Here is a 19,608-nt window from a genome sequence, read left to right as displayed (position 1 = left end):
GACATGCACCAGCTCCTCTGAAACGTTCCTGGAACAGTTCGGAAATGGACTGAGGTCTACCATGTTCACCAAAGGCGTACAACTATCCTGTGCCATGTTCCCCTCAGTCTGTCCAGCATTAATGAGAAAGGATAGCACATTTGCAGTAAAATCATTTATTACATTTCAAAAAGAAACTGGTTGACTGCACACTTGGCCCTGTAAATAAAACATAAGACAAATGAGGGCGATGAAATCGCGGGTTTCAGGCTCACTTCATTTTTACATCTGTTTTAGCCGTTTCCCTTGACACGGCTGTATGCAGCTGTACATGGTTCAAACAAATCTGCTGTCCAGGGAATTTTGTCAGAAGTGGTCAAGAGGAGTTCTGACAACTTTCCCTTAGGAAAAATTTCCAGACAAACCCTCAAGAGTGCACCATGGGTTTGGAATAAAGAGACGTTGGCCGTCTGATTCTCTCCGGGTCTTGAGGGACAGGATTCTGGCCCCACACACAGATACAACTCACATAGCCCATGACTTGATGGAAAAGGCACTTAAGAAACCCAGAATGACAGTCAAAAGGCCTCACGTGTGCAAAGTGCAACTAAACAGCCTAATGGAATATGCCCCTTATTTATGAATCATCTGTGACTGGTATTACACGCAGGTACAAAAATAGACTATCAATCGATCTTACATGATTGTAGGGCTTATCACAAAATGGCCAGTGAAGTGTACTTCTGAGACAGTAATTACAAATGAATTAAAACCAAAAAGACATACGACGAGACCACAGGGTCTCTTGACATTATGACAAGTTTTAAACGGTAGAATGAGCAGAAGGGGGTGCAGTGTCTGTAGTAAAAGTCCAGTATTCCTTGCAGACATCACGTCGTAATTGGCAAGTTTTGGTTTCCTCCTGGGGTTTTTTTTTTGTATCCTACTAAGAATAAGAGGATATGAGTCCTGTGGCTTTTCCCATCTTGGTCCTTGGTTTGGGATGTGGACTTTGAAACCCAACGATGCTGGTTTAGGGAGAAACAGGTGGTGGTAACCCCCACACCACCCCCCGGCAGCACACAGAGGGCTTTGGTCCTGGACTCCCAAGGAGATGTAGAAGAACCTACATCGCTGCCACTTCTATTTGGACATACAACTGCCGTACACCAGCCTGTGAGGAAGCATAACGGGGGGGGCAAACAGTTGGCATTAACACCTGTCACAACAGTGACCAAGTTAAACCTTCATGACATATCTACTGTCATTACTTTGTCCAGGTGTTCTTAGTGTAGATGTAACAGAAAAGCTCCTAATAACCAGGGCCTTGTCTGCCTTCTCCCTGACCCAAAACCCAGGAGCCCCTTCCTTTAGTCTACACACCAGTAAGTCATTACTTTTCTCTCCCTGCCGTTTGATGGCTGGCCAATCAGCATGTTTACGTAGGAGAACGGCCGTGTGTGTGTGTGTGTCATCGGACACTCCTACCTGTGTGAAGATGTTGTGCGTCTGGCTGAGGATCCATTTGCTGTCGGCGTCGGGTGCGATCAGCAGCTTGAGTGTCCCAATGTAGACATCCGTGCAGAGGGTCCAGAAGTGAGGCTCCTGCAGGTTGTACACACCCTGCAGCTGCTGCACCTGCAGACAGACGCAACACACACACACACACACACAGTTCCAGGACCTGTTCAGCACACTTTCCTAGCTTGTTAAAAACGGCTTTGATGTGGGGGTGGGGGAGGGGGTGGGGGTGGGGGGGTACGGTCTGAGGCGCGGGGTAAAGCACTCACCCTCTGGTAGCATTCTGGCAAGGCGTGGTCCAGAGCGGGTGGAGTCCGCTGCATCAGAATCCCGATGGACTCCCTCAGTAGCGGCACCACGCTGTGGAAGAGGAAAAACAGGTCAGCTCTAGTCATTTCCCTCAACCCCACGCTTTCCAGTGGACTCATTAACCTGGCAGGCCCAGGACCAAAGTTATGCCACAGGGTCAGAGGTCAGGATTAACAATATGAACCCTGGACATTGTCGAGCACTGAGGAGAGAACTCTGCCTTAACTGAACTAAGGAAGGAGAAACCCAAAACACACTGAATTGACAAATGTTCTTTTAATTAATGGAAACATTGGTAATCTCTCTGCTCAGATAAAAAAAAAAAAAAAAAGCTCAATTGTCTGGAATTCCTCTGGAATCCAAACCACCTAGCCATACCACACGAAGCTGGAAGACACAGAAGCTGTGTTCAGAGCGGAGAGCTGATGGGACTACTGGCATAGTTGAACAGTGACTTCATTGAGGCTGGACGGTGCCACGCCAGCTCCTCCTGCTCCGTTCTGAAGTCTCCTCGCAACCATCTTGCGGTTTCAAAAAGCCGATCGCTGTCATGGCACGTTCCGCTAGACCCGTATTCCAAAGCCGCAAGGCCGACAACCACAGCATCTGCGAGCCATTAGAGGGCCTGGCGTCTCTCCCTGTCCCCAAATCCCAGTCAGCCCCCCTCCCTCCACCCTGAACCCCCTACACCCAAACCCACCAGAAGACCCGCTTTAGTCCTGGTCGACGTGGGCAAAACTTTGTCTTTGCTCTTCCTCCACGTCAACTGGTTGTTCCACACACGATGGAGTGTACAATCATCAGCTTTGTCTTTTGTGAGTCATAGGTTTGGTCCAACTGTAGCAGAAGTCCCCTCAACCTAAACCAAACACGGTTCCAGAGGAAACAACAATTCTAAGGAAACGTTGAACGGACCTGTTATTTACAGCGTACTGCACAAGCCTGTAGCCAGTAACAGAAGACACTGAACATTAGTTGTGCAATTCATGTTGTAATAACGGCAGACCGTCTCGTATTGACCATCCTTTTCTAAATATTTGTTAAACGACAAGCAATAATATTTTCTCAAGTGTCCTTGAAATACAGCTAAATAAATACATGGCGAAGGGTCATTGGTTTAATGTCTGTATACTTCTTGTAATAGGCTTCATACAGAGGAAAAGCATCTCGTGAACTGCCAGTGGCTTCCTGTTCCCCACGCAATGGGGTAACAGCCATTAGAGGGGCTTGTGTCTGAGCCTGACATTAACCCCAGCCTAACGGAGAGTCTGGTCGTGATCCATACATTTCCTGACTGCTCAGCAACTCTGTCCAGTAAACCCTGTGGTAACACACAGAACAGTTCAGCGCACACAAGCATTTTGTATAATGTGTGGTGTGCTGAACCATGCATGCTACTTTGGAAGCAGCCAATAACCTCTGGATCAGGCCAGGATGTATTTCTTGAAAACTACTTTTTCCCCTCTTCCCCCCCCCCCCACCACCTCTTGATTCTATGTTATTTATACCAGAAAGGCATGTTGGGTTTCTTTTTTTATTGTATTTTCCAGCAGTACAGTACTCTATCTCAAAGTTGTGTGTTTATTACTGAATAGAAGCCAACTAGTTAACACTTTCCCAATGATCTGTTGGCTTTTTTCAAAAACGTACCGCTGAAATAACACGTTAATGTGAAATGTGCATTATTCATGACACAATCACCTGCTCCCATGTTTGCTAATGCTCCAAACAATCAGCTGAAAACAGGAAAGCTCCTGGCATGTGGGGATTGCCCTGTTCTGACATAATGCAATTGTTTTCTAGCCTTCCTGTCGATCTGAGTTTAGGCAACATCACGGGCCCAGTCACCAGTTGCCAACACTGCCAAGTGTACATTTGAATAACAACAATAAGCCTAATTATTGTAACTCCTAGAGGGTTTTAACTGTAGACTCAACACCCCCCCCACTGCCCGGGGCTAGGCATGTCACCACATTTACCACAGATGCCTGACAGCCTTGGCATGGGACATTATGACTGACATTCATTTTAACCAATAAGGAACGTCTGAAAAGAAAATAGGATGTTTGGCAAGCAACACAATACTATCATCCACCATGCGTTAGATACATAGGGGGTCATTAAATTACCATAGCAAGAACGCAATATGCCTTCAGACAAGAAATGTATCACAAAACCTCTCCCACAAGGCAAATTACTCGACTCTGACACGGCCTTGCAAAGTCTGATAAGGACGTTTTTCAGTTGTTAAAGGTAGGTGTCTACCTCAGGAACCTCATTGCTGCTCTCTTTTCATTCCGGTTGCACATGCTACCCTACTCAAAATTTGCCTTGAATGCACATCTAGAATGCCATTTAGAATTGCCACTTGTACCTACACAACCATTATTCCACTTGTAACATACATATACTTAATACCAATATGTTCTGCCCTCCTCTATTTGCACTTCTGGTTAGATGTCAACTGCATTTCATTACTTGTACTTGTTCAATGACAAAGTTGAATCTAATCTAAAATCAACAGTACCACACAGTTGGCCTCATCTGCCTCCTAAGGTCAGTAATGCATAAAGATGGACGTCCTATTTCTAAAACACAGCCACAAACACTCTTCCAATGAAGGTAACGGCAACACGCCTGTGCGGTCCTGGAGCGCCCGTAGTCATTAAGAGAATGGATTCACAGATCCCTCATTCCTCAGATAACCAGGCACAGACATGATCAATAAGTAAACACAGGTTCCTCAGACCAGCAGAACATTAGACCTATAAACAGCCATTCTGAATGGAGGCATATGTTCGTCATTAGAACATCTGAAAGGACACGGGCCTACCGTTAATACATTTTGTCCGACACATTAACTATGCCTTTTTAAGAAGGCAAGATTCAAATAATCTCAGACGCAAGGCCTTGAACACAATACTAACCAAAGCCACTGAAAAGCTGAAAAATAGCCATTCAACGGAACAGGATAACCTGTTATTGAATAAATGCAAACCCATTGGTGATTTTAGGATGTGGTTTAAGCATGACAAGCTTGTGAAAACACCGCCCCACAACTAAGAAACATTTCAGAAGTAATTCTAAGTAAAATGAGCATGTAGACGCCTACTAAGAATTTAGGCTACGACATAATTGTTACATTACAACCTGTGTTGTATTTATGACAGTCAGTGAACTCTGCAGGCCTTAGGGGCATTTGCGCTTTAACTTCCTGAGTCAAGAAATGTTTTGCGAGCAAAGAAATCCTCACCAACAGAAGCGAACACAGTGTGACAATTTCAAAGGGGGGGGGGGGGGGCATTAACAGTGGTTATGTTGAGGAAGGGTTTCACTTAGGTCCCATAGCCTTTACCTGACCCCTGACCCCTGACCCGGCGTGAAACGACATTTGTTGAGGAAAAACAATGGCTGTACTTCCATAGTTCACAAAGAGGGACAACCTCAAAGGAAAGGTGACCCAGCGGTCAAAAGTAGACCTTTCTGTCCGATGGGCCGGCCGGAGTGGGTGTAGAAGTCTGATTGGCCGGCCGGAGTGGGTGTAGAAGTCTGATTGGCTGGCTGGAGTGGGTGATGCAGAAACAGAATGCTTTACATTGCTATAAAAGAACTTCCACAAAATTCGGCCTTAAATAATGGTGTGAAAATGAACAAATTCAGCTTTGATGACTCAGTCCAATCACATCATATGGAATTAACCGACCTTAGTTTTTTCTGGCCCTGCTACCGTTCAACATTCATTTTTAAACAGCACTATCATTTTAATTTCCTGGTTATTTTAACAAGTGTGAAAAAAAGCATGTGGATTTTAATTTCACCGTGTTAACTGTACTAGAGTTCTTACTACCACAGTCATCCTCATCATGTTGGTTGTTTTTTAACGGGGTTAGTGTGACTGACCAGACTGGGAGCCATTAGAATTAACGGCCTTGTGGAGGGACAGAACAATAGATTTAATTTGATCTGGCAGCCTTTTAGTTAGTGGTCTTATGCTCTTAACACCAGACTACCCTGCAACGCCAAAGATGTCAGTGAACCACAGACATATTTTGTATACATCTATTTATATCTATTTTTTTTATTTTTTTTTACACAGAGCTAATTAATTCATGCTTACCTTATCCGGGTTCCAGGCTTTAGCCTAGAGTTATTACTCAGAATTGTGTCTCCCTCTCATTCAGCAGGAAGGGAGTTGCCTCAGCCTGTCTCTCGGTCCTAACAGCAGGGACCCATATGGGGCCCCAGCTAACCCACAGCCCCACTGAGGGAAAGCAAAGGGGCCCCAAGGGGGCTCTAACCACCACTCTCCACTCACTAATCACAGGCTGCGCAGACTATTCCATCTGTCCTCAACCAGCCCAGATATTCCCCCCTTTGGTGAGAGGCCTGCAGCTACCCGACCTCGACTGCTTTAACCACACTGGGACAGACCAATGAAAACGTGCATGTGTGTGTGTGTAAAATGATTCTCTGAAAATGACAATTATTCAGATACTTGGTGAGGTTTAGCTGGGAGAATGTAAATGTTCAGTTGATTAGATAGTAGTTGGGGTCATGTGAATGTTCAGTTGTTTAGATAGGAGCTGTGATCATGTAAATGTTCAGATGATTAGATAGTAGCTGTGATCATGTAAATGTTCAGTTAATTAAATAGTAGCTGGGGGCTCTGGTCTGGTAAGACTTTGACAGTTTGCTGTGGAACAGGAGGAGCCAGAGAAAACTGCATGATGTTTTAAGGACTGTCGAGTGGTACTAAAGGGCAGCAAGCTCACGCTAGCATGGAATTTACCTGTTAGAGACCCCCGTCTTGTGAATGCTGCAAGGGGCCTGGGCTTGTTTCTTTACAGCTTGTGCAAATGGCAAACCTTTCTGCAAGGATGGTTGCTTCGGGGGGGAGGGCTGCCACCCCTCCCTTGTCCTTCAAATTAGGTCAATGTCAGCATAATAAAATAAAACATTATCTGTGGTCATCAATCAAACAGCTTAGTTCAAGGAAAGGAGCCCACAATGACTTCCATTTCCCCACACAACTCTCCCGTCCTTCTGTTGTTTTAATAATCAGACTAAGTGAATTTGCACTACAAGAACTACGCTCCATTTCACTGGCCAATTTAAAAGTCAATGATATCTTCGGGCCAATATCGTATGAATCCTGAATCCCATTCCTTTCTTGGCGAAAACAACTGTGGGGATTTGGGAGAGCACTTTGAAGTAGGCATGTTAACGGTCAACTGATGGCCACCGAAAATGTATTAGACCAGATATTGTTCTATGTTTATTGGCATCATTTCATGGAATAAAATGTCTTGAATGTGTACTTGTGTCATTGTGTGAAAAATGAGGTGAAGCTTGACGCCACTGTACAACCAAGAATGCACTTGGATGTTTCACATGCGCCATAGGCATGGGCAAAACTAAGTTCAAATGACCATACATTCCTGTTCCAAATCTTTCATTTGAACTTATTCTGGAATTAATCCAGCACTCGAGGTTTGATCAAGATATCACAGCACGAGGCTCCAACGGAACTTCACACAGAACTTAAACTAACAGGAAGGTAATTAGACCCAAAACAAAAACAAATACTCACAACAGAACACGGCACACATCATGCCCCGTGGAAATTCATCTCTGAACCTGCGCGATCAACTGGGCGGGGGTCCAACAAAATCACCACAAAGGGGAAATGTTTTCAAATCCCTGGTTGACAGGCTCTCACCATTATTCCTCCCGTCCAGTAAATTATCTACAAACTGCTTAAACATTCTGAAAATACACAACAACAGCTGCAGATGGATCCCTTTTATAAAGGTAAATGTATTTTTCTCCTGCTTATTATGGGGCTTACATCTGCTTCTCTTTATTTTATGGGTTTTTTCATTCCTCTTCATTCTTTCCACACTTGTTCAATATTCCACTTGTATTAACTGGGTCCTTTACAAGCCTTGCTCTGATCCAAGAAGGAATGCAGCATACTGTGGAATAGATCTATTCTAGATTGGTCCATCTATCTGTTCATTTCTTTGCCTTTCAAAGAGTACTATCAATAACAACTTGAGGAACAAATTCTTGTCTCAACAGTGAGACAAAATCCCACTCAGGCAGATAAAGAGATGGAGGAAAATCTGGACTACAGGACGGCCTTGTTTCCACCCATATATAATGGAACAGGACCAGATCACGACCACATTCCAGAGAGAAAGAAAGAAAAGTGTCAAACACTGAGATGGAAAACAAGCCTTGCAGAGACTTTTCCATTTGCATAAAGGGGCCCTCTGCCCAAGGACTTTGTTCCTACTGTACAACTTTGTCAGAGGACAAAAGCACACCAAGGAAACCCACCCTAACACATGAGCAGACGAGTCACTAAGAAATCATGCCTCTTCCCTGTCCTGCTTCTGAAGTCCATTCTCTCTCCAAAGTCAAATTTGAGACTTCAGATGCAAGCCCTTTCAATCAATCACTGGATAAGAAAAGAAATGGTTTTATTTAGACGCCAACATAGATGCCAAGCACTATCTACACAATGGCAACAGAAGCCATTTCTTAACTTTGCTTAAACAATCTTCTGGGAATGACCAGTTGGCTTTGTAAAAGTTCTAGGACCTCCCATTTGGTCTGTTGGCCTGACTAATTATGTCTGCTGGGGTTGGCCAGTTTGACTTCAACCCAAACGAAGCAAGCCCTTTAATTGACAGGTGGGGCTGTGGATGGGACTTTTTTGGGATCTCTACTCTACCAAAACCAAAAGGGGGAGGGGGGGGTTCCATGAATGTTTCTGGAAGACATGCCCACTAACATAAAATGGTTTGAAAAAGACACCCATCATAATAATCTATTTAAATGTGTCGTACAAAATAAATACCCCCAACGATTTAGGACAGATAGAAAGTAAAACTGGGGCAAACTAAACAAGGGAGGAAAAAAATAAATAAACGTTCAAGCTTGCATTATCTCAGTCAGTGGGAGACACGTGTTGTTTTCTCCTATCATTACCAACTGAAGCACGGTGCCAGCAGCTCTCACATATCAGCTGTCCCAGCACAGATAAAACCTCCCAACTAACGCAGGACAGCAGGTGCAGAACATCCTGACTAGGGAGACTGCGATTTACGCCATCCTGATATAGGGATTCCAATCAGTGAGCAGTGTGATTAAGTCCTCAAAACACAAACTAAAGCCTGCAACAACCTCGTAAGGCAACAAACACATACAAAGTGAAAATACTTCGAGAGCCGGTGGTGAACCCCAGCTTAGCCTACCTGTGTATTTCACCAAGGCGTTCAATTTGGGATTTAGGCTTTGCCCCGTCACGGCGACTCCAAAGCAGCAGGCGGATAACTGAACGCTCTTTTTACGCTGCTCACGTGATACGCCCGTTTACTTTGGCTCTGGCCTGTTGTCTGCAGACAGGTCTGTGTGGTTACCATGTATGCGGCTGTTGTGCGGTGTTGTTTTGTGTTTGTCTTTTCCCCAAGGGTAATCCAGAAAGATGTCCCGACAAATTCAGGTTTCCTGGACACATCCGGGCTCTCTTAACCAATCAGTGAACCGGTGTGGTTTTCTAAGACTTTTATGAAAAGACAACCTTGTTTAGTCATGTTGACTTCAGCTCTCCTAAATCAGATACAGGCATCACAGAACAATCTCGGAGCTGGATATTATTCAGTGTACGAATTGCAGCTTGAATCCTACACAGCATTAATAAGTCAACTGGGCATAAACTTGTCTGTGGATGGCTGGAAAACACTACAAAGCAAAACAGAGAATGATTTCTGGGATACCATGTGTTTTCGGGAGCCACAGCGACTCCACCCCAAAGCACAAGCCCTTTAATTCGTCCCTTTAGTGGTGGCGGCGGCGGCGTTTGAGGAAGATTAACAGAGGACAGCTTGAAGTGGTGAGACAATACGCCAGAATGCATGCTTGCCTTTTGTCACTTCGTCTTGTCGTGCAGCACCAGGGAAAGACTCGAGGATGGAGACGCTCGCCGATCCGGACGACATCTCGCTCCTGGTGCTCAACGTCACGGGCGGAGCCAGTGTTCGGCCCTACTGGTTTACAACGAAATGACGGAGATTCTTGTTCCATCATTTTAAAGTTCTGCGTCGTCACGACGGCCAAGCAATTACAAACCCTACTAACGGGGTAAACCGTTAGAACTGCATACACTACCGCGACTACCAAACCGTGGTGACTTAAAGGTGTGAAAGCCAAGGTCCTGTGTAGACCTTTGCTTTTCACGCATTTCATTCCATTCCTGAAGAAAGGCTTCCACACGGTTCAAGTGAATCACAGTAAGTAATACCTAGTGTGAGATGGTTTCTGCAGCAGCCACGGCCTTCCAGTTGTGTGTGTCCAATGTGTGTGACCGGGTTGGGAGCTTGTGGTCAACTCACCTGACTCCGATTAGAATGGAGATGCAAATGGAGCAGATGGGGTCAGCGATCATCAGGTCATACTTCTGCATCAAGATGGCTGAGATTATCACTCCAACGCTGCCCAGTGTGTCAGCTACAATATGTAGAAACACCCCTGAAAAAGAAAATACACCAGCAGATGAGCGGAGTGTTTCATGGCATGCTTGCTTGCTACACATACTGAGGCATACACAAGTCACAATACAATAAAAGGGCAAAAAAAAAAAGCATCCATTCTATATACATATTCAAGACCATGACTTAAGTATTTGGACAATACCAGAACACTTGAAGTGATCTATGGCTGTCATTCTAAACTGAATGGATAAAGGAGCTCTGGAGCTGCCCTGGTGGCACGGCCCGGGTGGCACCTGGCGTTTGGGCTGAGACTGTCCCATCACAGGGTCCCTTCAGGTGGCCTTCTCCCTGGCATTGCTCTTCCTAGGAGCAGGACTCAACTCCATACCCACAGGGCCTTTCCCATTACTGTACACATGTACACATCCAGTAGCCATAGGAACGATGGGTCAAATGTTACACCGCTACAATTTTCCATCCACTTCGCTGTGGTCCCCTGATATTAACTTCACTGGAAGCATGAATTGAATGTTTGGCTGGGGTTGGCCTTCGGAAACTGAAGTATATACACACTGAAATCATATTCCAAACCTATTCCAGGTGTTTAGAGGAACACCACTGAGCCAGAGGAATAATAATAATACAGTAGCATAGGACCTTTGATGGGGCATGGTTTCAGCGGAAAACAAAACAAAAATGGACACCCACATTTTGTGAGTGAAAGAGGCAGCGCTTCACCAAGAAACATACACCGACCTCTTGGGTGAGACTGGCTTCATAACAGTGAAAATAAAAGCAGAGGAAAGGTCCTTAGCCAATAAGGCCAGACAGGAGGCGGGGTTGTCATCTTGTGCCTGGTCACCTCACCCTTCCCCTCTTTCTTTCTCTCTCCTACCCCCAGTTCCCCAGAGGCCCCTACACCACCCAATCTCCTGTGTGGCCTCACTGGTCCCCTGCGGAGGCCTCCCAATGGGCCCGTTCTCTCTCTCATTCTTCATTTATTTCCATGTGCCGGGTGAAAGGGACAAAGTACTATTTTTTCTCTCGTTTCTTTCTTTTCAGTCCTTTCCCACAGAGGACCGGACAAAGCCGTTTAAAGTGACAGTGCTTCTGGACTTTTCTCAGATGAAGGGGGGGGGGGTACCTTAAATCCCACCATAAACGTTAAGTGTCTCAAACAGTACATTATCGTTTCAAATGTTTTGTCAGAGATATTAGAAATACCATGAAACCAACAGGCCTACGTGTCAGTGTTTACTACACCAGTGAAACCCTACCTACCAAGTGAAGGACAGGACATATTCTACCTTTAAACTGGGAAACAATTAAGGATTACCAACTCAACAGGAGGAACAACACCCATTACGGAGGTTTAAGGACGTAGTAATGATGATAAATTAGTATTTTCTTCTTCTTCACAAAATCTGTATAGTAGCACAATAGGCGAACAAAGATGAGTTAAATGGCAGATTAAGCTATGCATCACATTTCTTTTGCCAAGTCATTTGAACATTTAGTACCTTGTAAAATCTGTTTACTTGAGCCCTTCCCTGGAGTGTGCAGCTCATCTGGAATAAGAAAAGAAAATACACATTAACACATGGACTACAAAAAAAAAACTGAGCAAATAAAATATCCCAAATGAAAAGTGAACTACTGCCTACACACTTTAAAAGTGCTAGGAAAAAACTAATTGCATGAGCAAAGAGTCAGGATCACAAAAAAAATAAACAGATCCAGTACCACTATATTTGTAGAGCTGTCAAGTTTCTGAAGGCATCTGGAATGTGGCAATAGCACCACCTAGCGCAACTATTGGACCAGTGTGTCATTCAGTTTTGCGCGGTTTGCACATTAAAAACATTCCACGGGTCCTTGAGATGAATGTCCACTCACTGAGGTTACTGGGACTTCCCAAAGAAATTCGGTTCCCTTGTGTATGTGGTTTTAAAAGGCCAATAAGCCATTTAAACAATAAGAAAGCGGTCACCATGCCACTCATTTGGTAAATAGCTGAGGGGTGGACCAGGAGAACATGTGACAGAGGTAAAGATGCACTGATCTGCTTGGGAACTCAGCTCAAGAAGCATTTTTAAGTTAGTCTGGGAATTATGAATATAGAAGTCCTACAATAGATACACTGATCAGCCATTACATATGACCTATGGCCTAATATTGTGTAGGTCCCCAGAGGTCTAGCGGAGTCAGCCCTGACACTGACTCTACTAAACCTCTGAAGGTGTGCTGTGGTATCTGGCACCAAGACGTTAGCAGCAGATCCTTAAAGTCCTCTAAGTTGCGAGGTGGGGCCTCCAAGTATCGGACTAGTTTGTACAGCACATCCCACAGATTCTCAATTGGATTGAGATCTGGGGAATTTGGAGGCCAAGTGAACACCTTGAACTCATTGTTGTGTTCCTCAAACTATTCCTGAACCATTTTTGCTTTGAGGTAGGGCACATTATCCTGCTGAAAGAGGCCAATGCCATCAGGGAATACCCTTGCCATAAAAGGGTGCACATGGTCTACAACAAGGCTCAGGTAGGTGGTACGTGTCAAAGTAACATCCACATGAATGGCAGGACCAAAGGTTTCCCAGCAGAACATTGCCCAAAGCATCACACTGCCTCCGCCGGCTTGCCTTCTTCTCATAGTGCATCCTGGTGCCATGTGTTCTCCAGGTAAGCAACACACCTGGCTATCCATGTGATGTAAAAGGAAACATGATTCATCAGACCAGGCCACCTCCTTCCATTGCTCCATGGTCCAGTTCTGACGCTCATGTGCCTATTTGTAAGCGCTTTCGGCAGTGGACAGGAGTCAGCATGGGCACCCTGACTGGTCTGCGGCTGAGCAGCCACATACGCAACAAACTGCGATACACTGTGTTCTGACATCTTTCAATCAGTACCGGCATTAACTTTTCAGAAATCTGAGCTACTGTAGCTCGTCTGTTGAATCGGACCACACGGGTCAGCCTTCACTCCCCACGAGCATCAATGACCGTGACCCTGTCGCTGGTTCACCGCTTTTCTTTCCTTGGACCACTTTTGATAGGTACTGACCACTGCAGACCGGGAACACCCCCCACAAGGGCTGCCGTTATGGAGATGCTCTGACCCAGTCGTCTAGCCATCACAATTTGGCCCTTGTCAAAGTCGCTCAGATCCTTACACCTGCCCATTTTTCCTGCTTCTAAAAAACATCAACTATGAGGACAGAATTTTCACTTGCTGCCTAATATATCCCACCCACTGACAGGTGCCATGATAACGAGATAATCAGTGTTATTCACTTCACCTGTCAGCGGTCATAATGTTATGGCTAATCAGTGTATATTGAGAACTTGAAGTATCGACAAAGACCTATTGATGTGGGGCTTCCCCTGGAATAATGACAATAAATTAAAGAATATCAATGGGCTTCTGCGGTAATCACCAATTGGAGCAAAAAACCAAAGCAGTGGAACAAGTTGCTGGCTGCAGCATATTCATTCTTCTAACGATAAACACTGACATTTTCTTCCAGAAATGTCTACCAACATGGACCTGTCCGGTGGCACAGCGGTCCGTGGCGTACTTTGGTAGCACAATGCTGACCGCCACAGTCTAGGATCAAGCTCCGCCCATGTTGCTAGCCGACGAGAGACCGGGAAGCTCCGTGGGCGATGCAATTTGGCACCAATCGGAGAGGCTGCATCAAAGGGGATTTCTTTAGTCATCCGACTCCCTCAGGCAGGTTGGGAGTAAGCGTGCCATCACAAGTGTTAACCCAAATGACAAGGGCAGTGTGGTAAAAGCACAATGGCTTGGCAGGGACGCCTGTTGACGACAGCTCGCCCCGGCCTTCAACCACTTCTGAATCCTCTGGGAGCTCTTGGGATGGGGGGCCTGAAAACGAATTGGACACCTAAATCCGGAACTATAGACTTCCGGAAGAATCCTCCCACTCTGCGGGCTACAGGCATCCGGGGTGTGTTTTGGGGTCTCACCATGGCAATGGGGGTCCTCATGGGAGTGGCCATGGCCTCCATGGGAGTGGCCGTGATCTCCGTGGGAGTGGCCGTGATCTCCGTGGGAGTGGCCGTGCCCATCTCCGTGGCCGTGTTTGGTCTCGTGACCCCCATGACTGTGTCCATGACCCACACTGCCGTTAAACAGAGAGTGGCTGTGGCCATGACCTGCGGGAACACAAGAAGGCACGGATTACTTGAACGGCGGCGGATCAGTTCATCCCTGAAAGTACTCAGCGATGTGCCCTGGGGGGGTCCAATGTACTACAGCAGCATGGATTTGTATCCAGCCCACTCGTCTTTCAGCAATACCTCCCTTCTATATATCTCTCACCACTGTTTCTATCCAAATAAAGCCAGAAAAAATCTCAATTACTGACACACCTATAGTTGAAATATCACAGTGGCCCAGTGGTCTCATAGGCTGATGCCACACTCTGAAAAATATCTTTCCCCACCATCGTTATCAATAGAGAATAAGTGCCTGAAAATGTTTAGCAGAACACATTGCACATTAAAAGGTGAATGACTACACATTTTGCAGTGACCAAGCTCCTTCATTCAGGCTGCTACCAAACTGAGGAGTATGTTCTACTAACCTGGTTAAAAAAAAGAAAAAAGAAAAAAAAGAAAGAAAAAGGAAAAATCGCAAACACCCAAAACATTTGGTGGCGACTTACACAATGTCACTTAAAAACAAACACGCACAATTTTTGCTCCTAGTCAATGGGACAGTAGTAAAACCGCAGCACCAAAGAGGATGGAGTGAGGGTGAGCGCCAGAACCGCCGGGGATGTTCTCTGAAAGCTGAATGAACAGCAGTTGCAGAGGAGTGACGCTCAGCTGACTGGGAGCTGCGTGTCATGTGCTGCGGCTATAAATCACAAGCACGTGCTCATGCGACTCGAGTTTCCCTCCCCAACTAACTCTGCTCTGTATATACGCCGCATCAGGCCTGCGTGAGAAGCACCTCGAGGATCTACAGGTGGAGGAAACGTTTGGCTGAAGGGGACGGATGGAAGACCCAGCACAGACCTGATACGGTCCAGGTGATTTAGAGACGCTGTGATCTCACCTTCATCCCCTCCGTGAGAGTGGCCGTGACCCCCGTGCTGAAAGACAAAGATCCCCACCAGGTTGACCAGCAGCCCAGCGACAGACACCGGGAGCAGGCGGTCGTGATTCACGTGTGGAGGCTCCAAAGCCCTCTGGAAGAAACAGCAGCAGACAAGGATGTTATTCAGGATTTACATTTTTTTTTAAATGGAGCGGATTCCAGTTGAATCGCAATGTCTTGTATCATCTCAGCAGTAGGTCTAACAAAATCCATTCAAAAATATTTCTGATCATTATTCAACTCATTAAAAACAATGATGTTCTGTGGCATACCTCTACTCCTTCTGAGAAAATGAAGAAGGCTGTGAAGATGAGGAACAGGCCATTCACAAACCCTGCCAACACCTCCGCCCTCACATACCTTAACAACAGGACAAAAGAATGAGAACAGGAGTAGAGACAAGGAAAACAAAGGCCAATCTCCTATCAAAACACCAGAGTGACTGAAAATGCCTGCACCACCTTTGTTACATTAGTAGCAACAAAAACATCCAAAAGGTGTACGGAGGGTGGACCTTTATCAATTAGAAGGTTTTTTGTGCTGACCAGAAGGCCTGGTGGCTGTAAAATGAATCCCTTTAATAGAAGTGGCTTGAAAAGTGGAGACATAAAAAACGGCAACATTTAAACACCAAAGTAGGATTTAGGAGGGGTTCATAGCCAACCAGAAATATCAATAAACCTGCTGGTTCCTGAACAAAAAAAAAAGGTCAACTTTGATGTTTTAATTTCTGAATAAGCCCTTTGAGCTTTTCTTTCATAACAGCAAGCAGCTATATTAAAATATTTAGGTATGTTAGCCGGTGATCTGGTCATGTTTTATACATTCATACATCAGTTTTAAAGGCATAGTATGATGTTGGCTGGCAAAAAGAGAAATAAGTGGATCTGTAGTCTACACTGATTATATACATACCCGTAAGAGAATGAGTCATTTGACCTCCATCTGGAGATCACAGAGGCAGCCAGCCCAGCTAAAAGTGCAGTACAGTCGAAGAACATGTGAAAAGAATCTGATATCAAACCTAAACTGAGAGCACAACAAAATAAACTTGTTAGACCTGACAGTGTCACCAGCCATGGACAAGATAAGGCTACAGAAACTCAAGTTGTACTTTTCTGAATTATGGAACTACTGGATAATACAACAATACATTTATTCTTGCACATGGATTGGTGAAAACTGAACCACAGTAGAAAACACTTTAAATAGAATATCCACAAAGATCGGACAATGCCTTAGTGTGAGAAGTGTGTTTGTTCTATGCATTATAGTTATTGACGTCCCTCCCCGTTTTGATGTTTTACGAAAAAGGGAGGGACTTATGTACATTTGTCCAATGGAAACTCTGTTTGGCGGGTGTATTCATTCTGTAAAGCCAAAGTTCCATTTGCGTTTTTATTTTTTATAAACAGAAATAAAATGAACTAAACAGGGAGGACGACTGTTTCGTTACACTGACTTTCTATTGGACAACATTAAGTAGTATCGTTACTTTGAGGAAACGTTTCGCAACTAAACATTTTTGTTGTGACAATTTGAACACGTTGCAGATAGTTAGACCAGGAAGAAATGCATGTACAAACAGATGTCAAGCTGGATAACCATGTCATTACACATAGGGCATAAACAACCCTTTTCTACATACATATATACATATATATACTGGAATATACAGTATTTTGTTCGTTCCCACTGAGGCGTAATTCAAGCAACAGCGCATGGCGCAATGCTTAGACATACGTGGCACATCCTGAAATAAGAGTTGCGTGTTTGGTTTCTGTATTGATTGAAATATATCTCACCTGTTACTCCATATCCCATACGATAATTCAACGAACGCAAAGGATAGATTCAGGCAGAGAAAGAAAAACAAATTGCGTGACGTTTTATCAGATAGGATTGATCTGTAAAAGAGGAAATTGTACTGAGTTAGAATCAGAGCTATCGCTAAGCCAGAGACAAGCTTAAGTCTTGAACTGCCAGAACACTGTTGAAGTAATTAACGTTGTTCAATATTTTAACAATTTGCAGTTGACTGTGCACGAAAAATGTGATGTGACCTGCTTAGCTAAGTAAGTAAGAAGTACCCGTTAAGTAACTCGCTAACTCCCAGCTGTGTTTGCCGGACATTCCTGCATCTGAAGCTCCCACAGTCATCATTTTTAAAGGCTAGACAGTTGTTATATGTATCTCTGGTCAGCAACCATGGATGTTTAGTTAACTTGTTATTACGTTAAATATGTTTGGGGTAGCCTGCGATATCTAACGGGCTAACTAACGTTAGTAACACGAGAGACAGAGCATCATCTAGTAGTTTGGCATCATTTTCCGAAATCTGAATTAGCCTAGCTAGCAGCTAACCAGGAATAAAACTAGCTAGCTAACAAGCTATAAGGGATCTAAAACAACAAATTACAATTTACCTGAACCATCCTGAAATCTTGGCAGGAAGGTTAAATTTGGCTGGCTTGTACTCGTCGTCTTTAATAGATAATGGTAACATTTTAACAGTCCCGGTTATGGTTAGCTAACGACTGCTGGTTTCTGCTATGATCACCAACTCAACTCCACCTTGCCGAAGAAGGCATGAATGCATCCGGTCAATAGAGGGCACTCGCACTGCCAAAACATTAGTAATAGTGTCAACCGCCTACAGGTGTAGTAAGTCTACGGGTCCAAAAAAATAAGGTGGGGTGTTCATTCAGGGCGTTTTAACACAGATCTTTGCCGAGATAATCCATCCACCTCACAGGTGTGGCATATCAAGATGCTGATTAGACAGCATGATTATTGCACCGGTTTGCCTTAGGCTGGCCACACTAAAAGGCCACTATAAAATGTGCAGCTCCATCACACAGCACAATGCCACAGATGTCGTACGTTTTGAGGGAGCGTGCAATTGGCATGCTGACTGCAGGAATGTCCACCAGAGCTGTTGCCCGTGAATTTAATGTTCATTTCTCTACCATAAGCAGTTTCCAAAGGCGTTTCAGAGAATTTGTCAGTACATCCAACCGGCCTCACAACCGCAGACCACGTGTAACCACACCAGCCCAGGAGCTCCACATCCAGCATCTTCACCTCCAAGATCGTCTGAGACCAGCCACCCGGACAGCTGTTGCAACAATCAGTTTGCATAACCAAATAATTTCTGCACAAACTGTCAGAAACCGTCTCAGGGAAGCTCATCTGCATGCTCATCGTCCTCATCGGGGTCTCAACCTGACCGCAGTTCATCGTCGTAACCGACTTGAGTGGGCAGATGCTCACATTCAATGGCGTCTGGCGCTTTGGAGAGCTGTTCTCTTCACGGATGAATCCCGGTTTTCACTGTACAGGGCAGATGGCAGACAGCATGTATGGCGTCGTGTGGGTGAGCGGTTTGCTGATGTCAACGTTGTGGATCGAGTGGCCCATGGTGGCGGTGGGGTTATGTTATGGGCAGGCGTGTGTTATGGACAACGAACCCAGGTGCATTTTATTGATGGTATTTTGAATGCTCAGAGATATCGTGACGAGTTCCTGAGGCCCATTGTTGTGCCTTTCATCCACGACCGTCACCTCATGTTGCAGCATGATAATGCACAGCCCCATGTTGCCAGGATCTGTACACAATTCCTGGAAGCTGAAAACATCCCAGTTCTTGCATGGCCAGTATACTCACCGGACATGTCACCCATTGAGCATGTTTGGGATGCTCTGGATCGGCGTACACAACAGCGTGTTCCAGGTCCTGCCAATATCCAGCAACTCCGTACAGCCATTGAAGAGTAGTGGACCAACATTCCATAGGCCACAATAAACAACCTGATCAACTCTGTGCGAAGGAGATGTGTTGCACTGCGTGAGGCAAATGGTGGTCACACCAGATACTGACTGGTTTCCGGACCCCCCCCCCCCCCCCCCCCCCCCCCCCCCAATACAGTGAGTACAACTGCCCATTTAAGAGTGGTCTTTTATTGTGGCCAGCCTAAAGCACACCTGTGCAATAATCATGCTGTCTAATCAGCATCTTGATATGCCACACCTGTTAGGTGGATGGATTATCTCTGCAAAGGAGAAGTGCTCACTAACACAGATTTAGACAGATTTGTGAACAATATTTGAGAGAAATAGGCCTTTTGTGTACATAGAGAAAGTCTTAGATCTTTGAATTCAGCTCATGATAA

General features: G+C 45.1%; 1 protein-coding gene across 1 annotated transcript; it reads right to left on the bottom strand.

Moving 5' to 3' along the window:
• Nucleotides 1-148: 148 nt before the first annotated feature.
• On the bottom strand, nucleotides 149-18,139 carry slc30a7 (solute carrier family 30 member 7). The gene is made up of 11 exons (XM_010871361.4): nucleotides 17,863-18,139; nucleotides 17,242-17,343; nucleotides 16,352-16,465; nucleotides 15,709-15,796; nucleotides 15,395-15,527; nucleotides 14,299-14,487; nucleotides 11,828-11,875; nucleotides 10,209-10,344; nucleotides 1,770-1,860; nucleotides 1,468-1,617; nucleotides 149-1,153 (listed from the first exon to the last, which is right to left on the bottom strand). The coding sequence occupies exons 1-11, from the start codon at nucleotides 17,940-17,942 to the stop codon at nucleotides 1,106-1,108; spliced, it is 1,179 nt and encodes a 392-aa protein (XP_010869663.1). The 5' UTR covers nucleotides 17,943-18,139; the 3' UTR covers nucleotides 149-1,105.
• Between the last annotated feature and the right edge of the window lie 1,469 nt (nucleotides 18,140-19,608).

This window comes from Esox lucius, chromosome 8 (assembly GCF_011004845.1).
Source record: "Esox lucius isolate fEsoLuc1 chromosome 8, fEsoLuc1.pri, whole genome shotgun sequence".
Lineage (NCBI taxonomy): Eukaryota > Metazoa > Chordata > Actinopteri > Esociformes > Esocidae > Esox > Esox lucius.
This window is presented reverse-complemented; position numbering and strand designations above follow the sequence as displayed.

Coding starts and splice junctions, on each gene's coding strand:
- slc30a7 (XM_010871361.4), bottom strand. CDS start 17,942: ATGTTACCATTATCTATTAAAGACGACGAGTACAAGCCAGCCAAATTT. Junction 15,528..15,708: donor TTTTCTCAGAAGGAGTAGAG/GTATGCCACAGA, acceptor TGTTTCTTCCAG/AGGGCTTTGGAGCCTCCACA. Junction 1,618..1,769: donor TGCCAGAATGCTACCAGAGG/GTGAGTGCTTTA, acceptor GTCTGTCTGCAG/GTGCAGCAGCTGCAGGGTGT.